Source organism: Oncorhynchus clarkii, chromosome 5 (assembly GCF_045791955.1).
Source record: "Oncorhynchus clarkii lewisi isolate Uvic-CL-2024 chromosome 5, UVic_Ocla_1.0, whole genome shotgun sequence".
Taxonomy (NCBI): domain Eukaryota; kingdom Metazoa; phylum Chordata; class Actinopteri; order Salmoniformes; family Salmonidae; genus Oncorhynchus; species Oncorhynchus clarkii.
In genome coordinates this window covers 71,062,041-71,080,178 of record NC_092151.1, presented here as the reverse complement: position 1 = coordinate 71,080,178, position 18,138 = coordinate 71,062,041, and the positions used below count along the sequence as shown (strand labels likewise).

Genomic DNA, 18,138 nt, shown 5'->3' with positions numbered 1-18,138 from the left:
TTTCTTTGGTCATAGGAACAACAAGAATTTGTGCCTGAGGCAGATGCGGTGCAACTTGAGTTTCGCCATCAGTTGAAAGATTATGTCCCCTCTCTCTGGTCAGTCTCACCTGAGGAAAGGAGAGAGCAGGGACCGTGAGAGGCAGACCCTCTGCTGCTCTCTCCCTCCCTTCAGACTAATACCGTTTTTCAAAAGAACTGAAATCTCAGACTTCCCAGTTGTCTTGAACGCACCGAAGTCGGAACTCGGAAAAAAACGAAATCCAACTGGGGAAAATCGTTTTGAACGGTATCCAACTCTAACTCCGGCATCTTTCAGTGCTCCGACATTCCGACCTGAAATACACTGACGTCATGATTTGACCTCGATTTTTCCGAGTTCCAAGTTGTCGTGAAAGCACCATGACCATCAGACGCAGGTACCATACGTCCAGTAAAATAATAAAGCAAATTCTAAAACATATGCTCAACTGTGCCTAGGGCTGTTGCGGTGACCGTATGTCATGAGGGCAGTCAAATTCCACATGACCGTTTAGTCACGGTAATTAAGCTTCTCCAAGCACTGATGCTGCTGATGGGCATTAGTAGCCTACCAAACTCGATAACTGCCTGGTACTCCAGACTCTATTGTCCCTCTAATCACTCTGACATCAATGCAAATATATTCATTCGAAGATCTAATCAAACACTTCATGAGAGCCCATGAGCTCATGTTGCGCAACATTTCTATAGGCAATGCAATTGCGTGAGATGTATTTTTTCCTGCTGCCCTGTTTCAATACAGCTGCATGATAATGGTCCATTCTAAATCAAAACAAATGTCACATATATTATTTAGTATATGTAAAGACAAGATTAAATCAAGAATAGTCTGATGGGTGACAATATTAGCTTATCACGTGTGAATTATATATTATCACTTGTGAATGATGCCCAGCACAAGAAACAAATACTTTTTTTGTTGCGACTTGTTCAATCATATTCGCACACCTCGTGTAGCCTAGCCCATAGGCCTATATGTTTTAATACGGTTTGTATCACAACTAAAGTGGTCAAATAACTTTAAATTAAACACATTAATCACCTTTACAAGGGGTGTAGAGCCTAACTGACATTTACAAGTAGTGCGTGAGTTTCCAGTTTGGGGAAGATAATTTTCACCATTAAAATGCACCTTTATAGTAAAAGCATTACATGCATATTTGCATTTGCAGTCACTTTTGATAATATTGTTTTCCGCTAATGGAACATTTGCGCTTATTGCCTATTACCATGTGCGCATTGCTGCGGTTATAATGTGAAACAAATAGCTTAATAGTTTATTAACATTTTAAGCTATATGTTCTGATCTGTTGCGTCAGCCACATTGCATAAAAACGTTTTTTTGATGCTATTGGTTATATTAAATTGGGATCTATCGCATCCCACAACTGTCCCAGACTATGTTTGGAATATTCATTTCTCGCACAGAATAGGTCGGCTTTTGTACTATGGGGGATAGTACATTGACATATGCTAGTGCTGTTCGTTAGGCTTACTCATCTTGTTGGCTGATGAAAAGTAAATGTGGACAGTTCTTCCAATATCTTCAATATGCACTTCGTAATTGGATAAGGACGCGCACAATTGCGTCCCTGGTGTGTCAGAGCCGTGTGAGAAAGACGTTTCGGATTGCGCAGCACACTCAGGGAGAAGGGCACAATGCAGCACTCCGGGCCGCAAAAGGCATGGGTTTTTATAGGATGCATTACGGCCACAAAGGGGATGCCGCCATGAACTTCTAGGCATTGTCAAATTGCTTGTCAAATTGTGAATGAGAGACTGTGTTCAGCCTGCGCAAAAAAACAAAGCAGAGATTTAAAGTTGCATCATGCGGCCTTACCATGTATTAAAAATCTAAACATAAAGCCAGCCCAATGTTTGTAGAACAAGTTACATTAATAACTCTAAATTAAGCATATAGGACTACCTATTTCTTTGTTAACGCTCAACACAGAACAGCCGCATGTGCGCACTCCCTTAAATCATTTGGAGAAAATATGTATAATTTTATTCAGTTTTGTTAAATTGTATTCTTCATACTATAAAATAATATAACACCACGGAATTATAAGCAAATCTTGTCTGCTAAATGAACTAGTGTAGCCCACAGCTATTTGTCAGACACATCAGGAGTATGCTTTTCTTTTCTTCTGAAATAGAATACAATTTCTTCATATCATGCTTCTTTAGATCTGTCTAAAATAAATCATGGATTTATTGTGGAGGTGTAGGCTATATTACATGGATTTATTAGACATTTTAAATGGCTTGTAGGCTGTGTGTGGAAGTCAGGAGATGTTAAATGTGTTTGTTAATTTAAGATCAATTACCATGAGGCCAACAGTTATTTTCTTGACAATCACAGCTGACGAAATGTCATGACCGCCACAGCCCTAGCTGTGCCTTGCAAGTGCTACATCAACTGATCTATTTTGTTATCAAAGCTCAAGTTGTGAAAAATATTATGGTCTGAGAAGAACAATATTGGCAGTCCAGGCATATAGCCAATATGCTGTGATAATGTATTAGACCTGCTGCCAGAACCTAATTCCTACACAACTATTGAGTTAATGTTACATTTTTTAAGTAATGTAAAAAAAATCTAATTGGTAGATCTCGGCTTGCTTTTTGACTGTAAAAGAGATCTTGACTCAGAAAAGTTTGGTGACCACCGGACTAGCTGATATGTATCATGTATTGAACAGAGATCTCCTTAAGTTTGATGAGGGGGCTGAGACACAGGCAGCATGTCAAATGACAACCTTTTCCCTAAATAAGGTGTCATTTGCAAAGCAAAACCAACCCTTATGTAACGCCAACGTAATGCTACCTATGTCACCCTTGGCCCGGACTCACAGAGTAGGATGAAGTGGTCTCTAGTAGACACTGACCTTAAGATTGAAAACACAAAACTGACCTAACGGTAAAGGTTAGCATTGGGAGAGGGTGAGCTGTTCCTAGATCTGTAGTTAAGAGCAACTTCTACCCAGAGCCACACAGGCTGGCACAGCAGGGGTCTGGGAGGCTGGGTGGTGCCCCCTGGCTGATGCGGAGGACTGTGTGCAGGAGAATGGGAGGAAGATGAGGAGATATTCTTCCTCCTCCTGGCGACACTAGCGATACCGCAATATCACTGGAACTGAGAGAGAGAGTTAAGTGTGTATTCAGTGCTATACGGTGAATCAGTGTGATAATATTCTTGATTAATACAATGTGTGTTGTTCAGGCTGACACTCACTGATGATGATAAGTAGCAGAACGACCACCACCAGAGCTATGATGGCCTTCATCTGTAGAAGACAGAAACAAGCATTACACAAAGACATGGATACATACACGGACACACCCACGTTGACTCACCTTCATATCTCTCCACCACATCCTCCTGTGCAGCTGCTTGGCTCTGGTGCTAAAGGCTGAAGCGTTGTCTGATAGGCTCTCTGGAAGGTCATATGACCAATGGGGACATGTGCAGGGAGAGAAGATGGGGACAGACAGGGAAGAGGGGGACAGGGAGACACATAGAAGAAAACAGAAAGGTGTAAACAGCATGTGATAGGAGCTGTCTGTTGTGTTCTCTATGACGAAGAACTACCTCACCTCATACTCTGGTATGACAGGGACAACCTCATGTTGCCAAAGCAAAACACACAACTTGTTCCTTCTGCCTCTCCATATTTTTATTTTTTAATTTCACCTTTATTTAACCAGGTAGGCAAGTTGAGAACAAGTTCTCATTTACAATTGCGACCTGGCCAAGATAAAGCAAAGCAGTTCGACACATACAACACAGAGTTACACATGGAGTAAAACAAACATACAGTCAATAATACAGTAGAAAAATAAGTCTATATACAATGTGAACAAATGAGGTGAGATAAGGGAGGTAAAGGCAACAACAAAAAAATACAATATAGCAAGTAAAACACTGGAATGGTAGATTTGCCGTGGAAGAATGTGCAAAGTAGAGATAGAAATAATGGGGTGCAGAGGAGCAAAAAAAATAAATACAGTAGGGGGAGAGGTAGTTGTTTGGGCTAAATTATAGATGGGCTATGTACAGGTGCAGTAATCTGTGAGCTGCTCTGACAGCTGGTGCTTAAAGCTAGTGAGGGAGATAAGTGTTTCCAGTTTCAGAGATTTTTGTAGTTCGTTCCAGTCATTGGCAGCAGAGAACTGGAAGGAGAGGCGGCCAAAGGAAGAATTGGTTTTGGGGGTGACCAGAGAGATATACCTGCTGGAGCACGTGCTACAGGTGGGTGCTGCTATGGTGACCAGCGAGCTGAGATAAGGGGGGACTTTACCTAGCAGGGTCTTGTAGATGACCTGTATATATAAATATATAAACATATATATAAATATATAAATAAAGTTTGATTTGATCTCTCTGTTTGGAGTCAGACAGTTGTTTGACATTATGTGTGTTGGTAGGGACATGAAAGCTGCTGAACTGAGCATGCAGAGATCTCCTGTTCTCATGGTGAACACCTCTCCTCTCATGTCATCTCCTGTGCTTGTTAACAGAGCTGAACTTGCTCCAGCCAATAACTAGCAGACTACCTACAGACAGGGATAATAAGAACATTGTAATCATGCACCATCTAAAAATCTAATTGTATTTGTCACATGCGCCAAATACAACAACCTGACAGTCAAATGCTTACTTACAAGCCCTTAACTCACAGTGCAGTTAAGAATAAAAAATAAAAATACAAAGGGGGTTACGGCACAGAGTCAATGTGCGGGGGGGCATCGGTTAGTCGAGGTAATATGTACATGTAGGTAGAGATAAAGTGACTATACATATATAATAAACAGAGAGAGTAGCAGCAGCGTAAAAATGGGGAGGTCGGGACAATGCAAATAGCCCCAGTAGCCATTTCATTAACCGTTCAAGAATCTTATGGCTTTGGGGTAGAAGCCTTTTTGACCTAGACTTGACGCTCCGGTACCGCTTGCCGTGCGATAGCAGAGAGAACAGTCTATGACTAGGGTGGCTGGAGCCCTTGGCAATGGTGTAGAGCTCCTGGATGGCAGGAAGCTTGGCCTCAGTGATGTACTGGGCCGTTAGCACTACCCGCTGTAGTGCCCTGCGGTCGGAGGCCAAGCAGTTGCCATACCAGGCGGGGAAGCAAGCAGTCAGGATTCTCTCGATGGTGCAGCTGTAAAACAGTTTGCCAAATCTTTTCAGTCTCCTGAGAGGGAATAGGCGTTGTCGTGCCCTCTTCCTGACTGTCTTGGTGTGTTTGGACCATGATAGTGTGTTGGTGATGTGGACACCAAGAAACTTGAAGCTCTCAACCTGCTCCACTGCAGCCCCGTCGATGAGAATGGGGGCATGCTCAGCCTTCATTTTTCTGTAGTCCACAATTATCTCCTTTGTTTTGATCACATTGAGGGAGAGGTTATAGGCTGTCTCATTGTTGCCAGTGATCAGGCCTACCTCTGTTGTGTCGTCGGCAAACTTAACGATGGTGTTGGAGTCGCACTACGGTGTTGAATGCTGAGCTGTAGTCAATGAATAGCATTCTCACGTAGGTGTTCCTTTTGTCCATGTGGGAAAGGGCCGTGTGGAGTGCAATAGAGATTGTATCATCTGTGGATCTGTTGGGGCAGTATGTAAATTGGAGTGGGTCTAGGGTTTCTGGGATAATGGTGTTGATGTGAGCCATGACCAGCTATGGGTCAGTAGTCATTTAGGCAGGTTCTCTTAGTGTTCTTGGTCACAAGGACTATGGTGGTCTGCTTGAAACATGTTGGTATTACAGACTCGGTCAGGGAGAGGTTGAAAATGTCAGTGAAGACACTTGCCAGTAGGTCAGCACATGCTCGGAGTACACGTCCTGGAAATCCGCCTGTCCCTGCGGCCTTGTGAATGTTGACCTGTTTAAAAGGTCTTACATCGGCTGCGGAGAGCAAGATCACAGTCATCAGGAACAGCTGATGCTCTCATGCATGCTTCAGTGTTACTTGCCTCGGAGCAAGCATAGATGTTATTTAGCTCGTCTGGTAGGCTCGTGTCACTGGGCACCTCGCGGCTGTGCTTCCCTTTGTAGTCCGTAATAGTTTGAAAGCCCTGCCACAAGGGCTTCCGCAGTCTAAGGCACTGCATCTCAGTGCTAGGGGTGTCACTATAGACCTTGGTTCAATTCCAGGCTGTATCACAACCGGCCGTGATCGAGAGTCCCATAGGGCGGTGCACGATTGGCCCAGCGTTGTCCGGGTTAGGGTGTCATTGTAAATAAGAATTTGTTCTTAACTGACTTGCCTAGTTAAATAAACATTAAATATATACACACACACATATATTTTTCCCCCATTGAAAAAAACATAAAATTGATCAGAAATACAGTGTAGACATTATTAATGTTGTAAAAAGAGGTCAGATGAAGCAGATGCTATGCTACAGGACTGTTTTGCTAGCACAGACTGGAATATGTTCCGAGGTTCCTCCGATGGCATTGAGGAGTACACCACATCAGTCATTGGCTTCATCAATAAGTGCATTGATGACGTTATCGATGTTTACTTTCTCAATTAGTCACGATTCATTCAGGACTATCCGTAATCATGGTAGCATCCACATTAATGTAGAAGTGTATAGAAACATTTCTATTCACAATAAAGAGTCTCCAAAATGACACAATACACTATTTACCATTATTTTGTGCCCAAAAGAAATGAATCTGAAACAACCAAAACAAACAAATGCATCCAACAAGTTTGTAGAGTCACAAGCTTGATGTAATCATTGCGTGCTAGGAATACAGGACCAAATTCTAAAATGTTGACTACTTTAATACACTTAAGTAAATTTGTCCAAATATTTTTGGTCCCCTAAAATGGGGGGACTATGTACAAGAAGTGCTTTAATTTCTAAAACGGTTAACCTGATATGGTTAAAAAAAACTAAATTTAAAGCTGACAGTTTTCCCGTTAAAACTCAGTCATCGTATCATTTCAAATCCAAAGTGCTGGAGTACAGCAAAACAATAAAATGTGACACTGTCCCAATTAGAGGTCGACCGAAAATGATTTTTCAACGCCGAGACCGATTATTGGAGGACCAAAAAAGCTGATTAATCGGCCGATTTTTAAAATGTATTTGTAATAATGACAATTACAACAATACTGAATTAACACTTATTTTAACTTAATATAATACATAAATAAAGTCAATTTAGTCTCAAATAAATAATGCAACGTTCAATTTGTCTTAAATAATGCAAAAACTGTGTTGGAGAAGTAGAAGTGCAATATGTGCCATGTAAAAAAGCATGTTCTCATGCTCAGAACATGAGAACATATGAAAGCTGGTGGTTCCTTTTACATGAGTCTTCAATATTTCCAGTTAAGAAGTTTTAGGTATTTCTCTCGATACCATTTGTATTTCATATACCTTTGACTATTGGATGTTCTTATAGGCACTTTAATATAATCTCAGGAGTTGATAGGCTTGAAGTCATAAACAGCGCTGTGTTTCAAGCATTGCTAAGAGCTGCTGGCAAACGCAGTAAAGTGCTGTTTGAATGAATGCTTAAGAGCCTGCTGCTGCCTACCACCGCTCAGTCAGAATGCTCTATCAAATATCAAATCATAGACTTAATTATAATAAACACACAGAAATATGAGCCTTTGGTCATTAATAATGGTGAAATCATTTCATTTCGAGAACAAAATGTTTATTCTTTCAGTGAAATACAGAACCTTTCCGTATTTTATCAAACGGCTAGCAACCCTAAGTCTAAATATTGCTGTTACATTGCACAACCTTCAATGTTATGTCGTAATTATGTAAAATTCTGGCAAATTAATTACGGTCTTTGTTAGAAAGAAATGGTCTTCACACAGTTCGCAACGAGCCAGGCGGCGAAAAAACTTCTGCAAATACCCTGACTCTGCTTGCACTGAACGCAAGAGAAGTGACACAATTTCCCCAGTTAATATTGCCTGCTAACATGCATTTCCTTTAACTAAATATTCAGGTTTAAAACATATATATACTTCTGTGTAGTGATTTTAAGGAAGGCATTGATGTTTATAGTTTGGTACATTTGTACAACGATTGTGATTTTTTCGCAAATGCGCTTTTGTTAATTCATCACTCTTTTTAGCGAAGTTGAAGTAGGCTGTGATTCAATGATAAATTAACAGGCACCGCTCTGATTATATGTAATACAGGACAAGCTAGTTAACCTAGTAATATCATCAACCATGTGGAGTTAATTAGTGATTATGTGAAGATTGATTGTTTATTATAAGGTAAGTTTAATGCTAGCTAGCAACTTACCTTGGCTCCTTGAGGCCACAAGGTCCATTTGATGCTGCAGTCGTGTAACAGGTGGTCAGCCTGCCACGCAGTCTCCTCGTGGATTGCAATGTAATCGGCAACCAAAAAGTCTGATCACTGATTGTTATGAAAACTTGAAATCGTCCCTAATTAAATCGACCATGCCAATTAATCGGTCGACCTCTAGCTCTGATCCATGATAACCAAAGAAGAGCAGTCAAGAGTGAGAGCTAGCCTTGTCATATCTCCCCCCACATTCCCATTCCGGAGTGACTGAGTGGAATTCTCAGTGGGAAATTAGCTCCTGTAGAGGATGACTAATGGACCTGTCAGAATCCCAGGTCATCTCCAACAGGAATGTTCTTTTGCTTGTACAAACTTCTGGCAGCGTACACTCATAGGATCACATATACAGTCTCTTTCCCTTCCTATCTGAACTGTTTATGTAAGACAGGAGTCTACCGTGGTTTTATGTTAGTCTCAGATTCTGTACATATCATTTTAAAGACATTAACTTGATCTGAATAGGATTTGAGTCTCACCTGACTTGTCCTGCAGGTCCTCAAGTCGCTCTCCCCTGTCAATCACCTTGGAGATGTTCTCCTGCATCACATCGATGACCTCATCAACCTGCGACTGCACTCTGGGGAGAGAAACAAACTTGAATGTCAGCACACAGAAATAACAAGTTGTGAACAGTGTTGAAGGTGGAGGAGTTAGCTGGTACAGGTGTTCTTACTGACACATTCACAAAACCACACACACACACAGGGACGTTCAAATAAATGCACACCAGTGGAGGCTGCTGGGGGGAGGATGGCTCATAACTGCCGGAATTGATAACTATATCAAATCAAAATCAAATCAAGTCTTACTGGTCACATATACATATTTAGCAGATGTTATTGCGGGTGTAGCGAAATGCTTGTGTTCCTAGCTCCAACAGTGCAGTAGTATCTAACAATTCACAACAATACACACAAATCTAAAATAAAAATTATGGAATTAATTGAGCAATGTCGGAGTGGCATTGACTAAAATACATTTGAATAGAATACTGTATATACGAGATGAGTAAAGCAGTATGTAAACATTATTTAAAGTGACTAATGTTCCATTATTAAAGTGGCCAGTGATTCCAAGTCTAAGTATATAGGGCAGCAGCCTCTAAGGTGCAGGGTTGCGTAACCTGGTGGAAGCCAGCTAGTGATGGCTGTTTAACAGTCTGATGGCCTTGACATAGAAGCTGTTTTTCAGTCTCTTGGTCCCAGCTTTAATGCACCTGTACTGACCACGCCTTCTGGATGATAGTGGGGTGAACAGGCAGTGGCTCGGGTGGTTGTTGTCCTTGATGATCTTTTTGGCCTTCCTGTGAAATCGGGTGCTGTAGGTGTCCTGGAGAGCAGATAGTTTGTCCCTGGGGATGCGTTGTGCAGACCGCACCACCATCTGGAGAGCCTTGCGGTTGTGGGTGGTGCAGTTTCCGTACCAGATGGTGATACAGCCCAACAGGATGCTCTCAATTGTGCATCTGTAAAAGTTTGGGAGGGTTTTATGGGCCAAGCCAAACTTCTTCAGCTTCCTGAGGTTGATGAGGTGCTGTTGCACCTTCACAACACTGTGTGTGGGTGGACAATTTCAGATTGTCAGTGATGTGTACGCCGAGGAACTTGAAAGCTTTCCACCTCCTCCACTACGGTCCCACCGATGTGCATAGGGGCGTGCTCCCTCTGCTGTTTCCTGAAGTCCACGATCAGCTCCTTTGTTTTGTTGACGTTGAGTGAGAGGTTATCTTCCTGGCACCACTCTCCCAGGGCCCTCACCTCCTCCCTGTAGGCCGTCTCTTCATTGTTGGTAAAAAGGACTACTACTGTTGTCTGCAAACTTGATGATTAAGTTAGAGGTGTGCGTGGCCAAGCAGTCATGGATGAACAGGGAGTACAGGAGGGGGCTGAGCACACCCCTTGTGGGGCCCCTGTGTTGAGGATCAGCGTAGCGGAGGTGTCGTTTCCTACCTTTACCAAATCAAATCAAATCAAATTTTATTTGTCACATACACATGGTTAGCAGATGTTAATGCGAGTGTAGCGAAATGCTTGTGCTTCTAGTTCCGACAATGCAGTAATAACCAACAAGTAATCTAACTAACAATTCCAAAACTACTGTCTTGTACACAGTGTGAGGGGATAAAGAATATGTACATAAGGATATATGAATGAGTGATGGTACAGAGCAGCATAGGCAGATACAGTAGATTGTATCGAGTACAGTATATACATATGAGATGAGTATGTAAACAAAGTGGCATAGTTAAAGTGGCTAGTGATACATGTATTACATAAGGATACAGTCGATGATATAGAGTACAGTATATACGTATGCATATGAGATGAATAATGTAGGGTAAGTAACATTATATAAGGTAGCATTGTTTAAAGTGGCTAGTGATATATTTACATCATTTCCCATCAATTCCCATTATTAAAGTGGCTGGAGTTGAGTCAGTGTCAGTGTGTTGGCAGCAGCCACTCAATGTTAGTGGTGGCTGTTTAACAGTCTGATGGCCTTGAGATAGAAGCTGTTTTTCAGTCTCTCGGTCCCAGCTTTGATGCACCTGTACTGACCTCGCCTTCTGGATGATAGCGGGGTGAACAGGCAGTGGCTCGGGTGGTTGATGTCCTTGATGATCTTTATGGCCTTCCTGTGACATCGGGTGGTGTAGGTGTCCTGGAGGGCAGGTAGTTTGCCCCCGGTGATGCGTTGTGCAGACCTCACTACCCTCTGGAGAGCCTTACGGTTGAGGGCGGAGCAGTTGCCGTACCAGGCGGTGATACAGCCCGCCAGGATGCTCTCGATTGTGCATCTGTAGAAGTTTGTGAGTGCTTTTGGTGACAAGCCGAATTTCTTCAGCCTCCTGAGGTTGAAGAGGCGCTGCTGCGCCTTCTTCACAATGCTGTCTGTGTGAGTGGACCAATTCAGTTTGTCTGTGATGTGTATGCCGAGGAACTTAAAACTTGCTACCCTCTCCACTACTGTTCCATCGATGTGGATAGGGGGGTGTTCCCTCTGCTGTTTCCTGAAGTCCACAATCATCTCCTTAGTTTTGTTGACGTTGAGTGTGAGGTTATTTTCCTGACACCACACTCCGAGGGCCCTCACCTCCTCCCTGTAGGCCGTCTCGTCGTTGTTGGTAATCAAGCCTACCACTGTTGTGTCGTCCGCAAACTTGATGATTGAGTTGGAGGCGTGCGTGGCCACGCAGTCGTGGGTGAACAGGGAGTACAGGAGAGGGCTCAGAACGCACCCTTGTGGGGCCCCAGTGTTGAGGATCAGCGGGGAGGAGATGTTGTTGCCTACCCTCACCACCTGGGGGCGGCCCGTCAGGAAGTCCAGTACCCAGTTGCACAGGGCGGGGTCGAGACCCAGGGTCTCGAGCTTGATGACGAGCTTGGAGGGTACTATGGTGTTGAATGCCGAGCTGTAGTCAATGAACAGCATTCTCACATAGGTATTCCTCTTGTCCAGATGGGTTAGGGCAGTGTGCAGTGTGGTTGAGATTGCATCGTCTGTGGACCTATTTGGGCGGTAAGCAAATTGGAGTGGGTCTAGGGTGTCAGGTAGGGTGGAGGTGATATGGTCCTTGACTAGTCTCTCAAAGCACTTCATGATGACGGAAGTGAGTGCTACGGGGCGGTAGTCGTTTAGCTCAGTTACCTTAGCTTTCTTGGGAACAGGAACAATGGTGGCCCTCTTGAAGCATGTGGGAACAGCAGACTGGTATAGGGATTGATTGAATATGTCCGTAAACACACCGGCCAGCTGGTCTGCGCATGCTCTGAGGGCGCGGCTGGGGATGCCGTCTGGGCCTGCAGCCTTGCGAGGGTTAACACGTTTAAATGTCTTACTCACCTCGGCTGCAGTGAAGGAGAGACCGCAAGTTTTCGTTGCAGGCCGTGTCAGTGGCACTGTATTGTCCTCAAAGCGGGCAAAAAAGTTATTTAGTCTGCCTGGGAGCAGGACATCCTGGTCCGTGACTGGGCTGGATTTCTTCCTGTAGTCCGTGATTGACTGTAGACCCTGCCACATGCCTCTTGTATCTGAGCCGTTGAATTGAGATTCTACTTTGTCTCTGTACTGACGCTTAGCTTGTTTGATAGCCTTGCGGAGGGAATAGCTGCACTGTTTGTATTCGGTCATGTTACCAGACACCTTGCCCTGATTAAAAGCAGTGGTTCGCGCTTTCAGTTTCACGCGAATGCTGCCATCAATCCACGGTTTCTGGTTAGGGAATGTTTTAATCGTTGCTATGGGAACGACATCTTCAACGCACGTTCTAATGAACTCGCACACTGAATCAGCGTATTCGTCAATGTTGTTGTCTGACGCAATACGAAACATGTCCCAGTCCACGTGATGGAAGCAGTCTTGGAGTGTGGAGTCAGCTTGGTCGGACCAGCGTTGGACAGACCTCAGCGTGGGAGCCTCTTGTTTTAGTTTCTGTCTGTAGGCAGGGATCAACAAAATGGAGTCGTGGTCAGCTTTTCCGAAAGGGGGGCGGGGCAGGGCCTTATATGCGTCGCGGAAGTTAGAGTAACAATGATCCAAGGTCTTTCCACCCCTGGTTGCGCAATCGATATGCTGATAAAATTTGGGGAGTCTTGTTTTCAGATTAGCCTTGTTAAAATCCCCAGCTACAATGAATGCAGCCTCCGGATAAATGGTTTCCAGTTTGCAAAGAGTCAAATAAAGTTCATTCAGAGCCAACGATGTGTCTGCTTGGGGGGGGATATATACGGCTGTGATTATAATCGAAGAGAATTCTCTTGGTAGATAATGCGGTCTACATTTGATTGTGAGGAATTCTAAATCAGGTGAACAGAAGGATTTGAGTTCCTGTATGTTTCTTTCATCACACCATGTCACGTTAGTCATAAGGCATACGCCCCCGCCCCTCTTTTTACCAGAAAGATGTTTTTTCCTGTCTGCGCGATGCGTGGAGAAACCTGTTGGCTGCACCGCTTCGGATAGCGTCTCTCCAGTAAGCCACGTTTCCGTGAAGCAAAGAACGTTACAGTCTCTGATGTCCCTCTGGAATGCTACCCTTGCTCGGATTTCATCAACCTTGTTGTCAAGAGACTGGACATTGGCAAGAAGAATGCTAGGGAATGGTGCACGGTGTGCCCGTCTCCGGAGTCTGACCAGAAGACCGCCTCGTTTCCCTCTTTTTCGGAGTCGTTTTTTTGGGTCGCTGCATGGGATCCACTCCGTTGTCCTGTTTGTAAGGCAGAGCACAGGATCCGCGTCGCGAAAAGCGTATTCTTGGTCGTACTGATGGTGAGTTGACGCTGATCTTATATTCAGTCGTTCTTCTCGACTGTATGTGATGAAACCTAAGATGACCTGGGGTACTAATGTAAGAAATAACACGTAAAAAAACAAAAAACTGCATAGTTTCCTAGGAACGCGAAGCGAGGCGGCCATCTCTGTCGGCGCCGGAAGTACAAAGTACCACCTGGGAGTGGACCGTCAGGAAGCCCAGAACCCAGTTGCACAGGGCGGGGTTCAGACCCAGGACCCCAAGCTTAATGATGAGCTTGGAGGGTACTATGGTGTTGAATGCTGAGCTATAGTAAACAAACAGCATTCTTACATAGGTATTCTGCTTGTCCAGATGGGATAGGGCAGTGTGCAATGCGATGGCGATTGTATCGCCTGTGGATCTATTGGGGCGGTAGGCAAATTAAAGTGGGTCTAGGGTGTCAGGTACAGTAGACGTGATACGATCCTTGACTAGTCTCTCAAAGCACTTCATGATGACAGAAGTGAGTGCTACGGGGCGATAGTCATTTAGGTCAGTTACCTTTGCTTTCTTGGGTACAGGAACAATGGTGGACATCTTGAAGCAAGTGGGGACAGCAGACTGGATTAGGGAGAGATTGAATATGTCCGTAAACACTCCAGCCAGCTGGTCTCCGCATGCTCTGAGGACGCGGCTAGGGATGCCGTCTGGGCCGGCAGCCTTGCGAGGGTTATCACGCTTAAACTGTCTTACTCACGTCGGCCACGGAGAAGGAGAGCCCACAGTCCTTGGTCGCAGGCTGTGTTGGTGGCACTGTGTTATCCTCAAAGCGTGCGTAGATGGTGTTAAGCTTGTCCAGAAGCATGAAGTTGGTGTCCACAACGTGGCTGGTTTTCTTTTCCCTGTGTAGTCTATGATTGTCTGTAGACCCTGCCATATACGTCCCGTGTCTGAGCCATGGAATGCGACTCCACTTTGTCTCTGTACTGACGTTTTGCATGTTTAATTGCCTTACAGAGGGAATACCTACACCGTTCGTATTCGGCCGTCACCTTGACATTGTTAAATGCAGTGGTTTACGCTTTCAGTTTTGTGCGAATGCTGCCATCTATCCACAGTTTCGGGTTGGGTAGATTTTAATAGTCACAATTGGTACAACATCTCCTATTCACATCCTGATGAACTTAGTCACTGTATCCGTGTATTCATCAATGTTATTCTCAGAGACTACCCGGAAGATATCCCAGTCCACGTGATCAAAATAATCTTGAAGCATGGATTCCGATAGGTCAGACCAGCGTTGAATAGACCTTAGCACGGATACTTCCTGTTTGAATTCTGCCTATATAAAGGGAGGAGCAAAATGGAGTCATGATAAGATTTGCCGAAGGGAGAGCGGGGGAAAGCCTTGTAGGCATTTCAAAAAGTTAGGTTGAGTGGTCCAATGTTTTTCCAGCGCGAGCACTACAGTCAATGTGTTGGTAGAACTTCGGTAGCTTTTTCCTCAAATTTGCTTTGTTAAAATCCCTAGAGTCAAGGGATATGTGGTTTACAGTTTGCATAAGTCCAGTGTAGTTCTTTGAGGGTGTAAGAATATTCAAAGATAAATATGCAATGCAGAGGACTAGAGGTCAAGAGGGAATTAACGATCAATGGAAATAGTTGTTTCTTTGAAGATGAATGGGTCAGGGACACGGGAGGAATTTTAGTCGTGGACTGTGGCAAGTTCTCATTGGTCCAAATTGTCTATATATTGAGCTTAAAAGGGGTACTTGTTATTTGGCCATTGGCCCAATTTTACTACAAGGAATTCTAATTGATCAACCACAGGCTAGGGTTGGGATATAAACTTCATCCCGTCTCTTTGTTCAGTGGAGAAACATTAAGGACAGAGAAAAATATACACCTACTCCCCAAATAACAACTATGATTTGTTCTCTTTGAATAAATGTGGAACTATGGAGAACTAATTTAATAACTTTTATTGTAAATAAGAATAGAATATGTTTCTAGGCCTCTAGAGTCGCGCAGCGGTCTAAGGCACGGCATCGCAGGTGTTGTGGCATCACTACAGTTACTCTAAATCTTTGAATTTTTCTCCCTGATTTGCTTAGGGGTCTGTGTTATTGAAGAATAACATCAACTGCTAACAAGGGCCGTCGTGGTATCGGCGTGAGGGGGAATATACACGGCTGTGACTATAACCAAAGACAATTGGGAGGTATTCTATTGGGAGGTAATACCATTGAAAGATTCACCCCGCCTTTCTTCTTCCCGGATAGTTCTTTATTCCTGTCTGCGCGATGTACTGAGAACCAAGCTGGCTGTATGGACGTGGACAGTATGTCCCGAGAGAGCCACGTTTCCGTGAAACACAGTATGTTACAATCCCTGATGTCGCTCTGGAAGGAGATCCTCGCCCTGTGCTTGTCTACTTTATTATCCAGACACTGAACATTAGCGAGAAATATACTATATAAGCGGTGGATGGGGTGCATGCTTCCTGAGTCGGACTAGAAGTCCACTCTGAATGCCTCTTATCTTCCGGCTGTGTTTTGGAGCAGCCTCTGGAATAAGTTCAATTGCCAAGGGGGATGCAAAGGATTCAATTTGGGAAAGTAGTATTCCTGGTCGTAATACCTGCACTCTGATATCCAAAAGTTCTTTCCGGCTGTATGTAATAATACAAAACATTTTCTGGGCTAATAATGTAAGAAATAACACACAATAAGCAGAGCTGCCATATCTGTTGGCGCCATCTTACTCTATGTGCTTGATACCATTCCATTCACTCCACACCAGCCATCATACTCCAGTCCAGCCATTATTATGAGCCATCCTCCTCCCCTCAGCAGCCTCCACTGATGCACAAACACACACACACACAATTCTCTGGAGCTATACATTTTTTAAACCTTTATTTAACTAGGCAAGTAATTTAAGAACAAATTCTTAACGGCTTACCAGGAGGCAAAAGGCCTCCTGCGGGGATGGGGCTGGGATTAAAAATACAAATGTAGGACAAAACACACATGACGAGACACCACAACACTACATAAAGAGAGACTTAAGACAACAACACAGCATGGTAGCAACACAACAACAACACGGTAGCAGCAAAACATGGTAACAGCATAAACATTGTACAAATATAGTTAGGCATAGACAACAGCACAAAGTGCAAGGTAGAGACAATACATCATGTGAAGCAGCCACAAGTGTCAGTAACAGTGTCCATGATGAGTCTTTGAATGTAGAGAGGAATGTAAAACTATCGAGTTTGAGTGTTTTTTGGAGCTCGTTCCAGTCGCTAGCTGCAGCAAAATGAAAAGAGGAGCAACCCAGTGATGTGTGCGCTTCGGAGACCTTTAACAGAATGTGACTGGCAGAATGGGTGTTGTGGAGGATGAGGGTTGCAGTAGGTATCTCAGATGGGGGGAATGAGGCCCAAGAGGGTTTTTATAAATAAGCATCAACCAGTGGGTGTTGCGTCAGGTATACTTAGATGACCAGTTTACAGAAGAGTATAGAATGCAGTGATGTGTCCTATAAGGAGCATTGGTGGCAAATCTAATGGCCGAAAGGTAAAGAACATATAGCCAGCCGGTCGAGAGCAGCCTTACCTGCCGACCTATAAATTACGTCTCCGTAATCTAGCATGGTCATCTGAATCAGGGTTAGTTTGGCAGCTGGGGTGAAAGAGGAGCGAGGTCTCCCGAGGGGCGCAGTGGTCTAAGGCACTGCGCCACTAGAGATTCTGGGTTCGAGTCCAGGCTCTGTCGCAGCCAGCCACAACCAGGAGACCCAATTGGCCCAGTGTCGTCCGGGTTAGGGGAGGGTTTGGCCGGCAGGGATGTCCTTGTCCCAGCGACTCCTGTTGCAGGCACACTGACATGGTCGCCAGGTGCACGGTGTTTCCTCTGACACATTGGTGCGGCTGGCTTCCGGGTTAAGTGGGCATTGTGTCAAGAAGCAGTGCGGCTTGGTTGGGTTTCGGAGGATGCACGGCTCTCGACCTTTGCCTCTCGAGTCATTACGGGAGTTGCAGCAATGAGACAAGACTAACTACCAATTGGATACCACAAAATTGGGTAAAAAAAATGAGATTTTTTTTGTGTGTGATTTCGATAGAGGTAACGAAGTCTAGATTAAACCTTAGCCTGTAGCTTGGAGATGTGCTGAGAAGGACAGTGTACTGTCTAGCCATATTCCCAAGTACTTGTATGAGGTGACTTCTTCAAGCTCTAAACCCTCAGAGGTGTTAATCACACTGATGGGGGGGGTTTGTCAAGAACGTTTGTTGGACACTAAGAAAGCTTTGTTTTAGAGCGTTTAACACAAAATCCGGGGAGGGGCCAGATGAGTTTAAGACTAACATCTGCTTATAAAATGGATGAGAGAGCTTCCTACTGCCTGTGCTATGTTGTTGATGTAAATTGATAGGCGTGTGGAGCCTAGTATCGAGCCTGGAGGGACTCCCTTGCTGACAGCCAGTGCCCTAAATAGCA

At 44.2% G+C, this 18,138-nt stretch overlaps 1 protein-coding gene across 3 annotated transcripts in view; it reads right to left on the bottom strand.

The window, feature by feature from the left end:
• Positions 1–18,138, bottom strand: part of LOC139409334 (vesicle-associated membrane protein 4-like) — a 42,291-nt gene continuing 24,153 nt past the window's right edge. For all 3 annotated transcript variants that reach the window (XM_071154313.1, XM_071154314.1, XM_071154312.1), the window contains 4 exons: positions 8,874–8,974; positions 3,402–3,481; positions 3,280–3,331; positions 1–3,180 (listed from right to left, as the gene is read on the bottom strand). In XM_071154313.1, the coding sequence (XP_071010414.1) occupies positions 3,155–3,180; positions 3,280–3,331; positions 3,402–3,481; positions 8,874–8,974 (259 nt within the window). In that variant the 3' untranslated portion in view covers positions 1–3,154. The remainder of the gene's footprint in view (positions 3,181–3,279; positions 3,332–3,401; positions 3,482–8,873; positions 8,975–18,138) is intronic.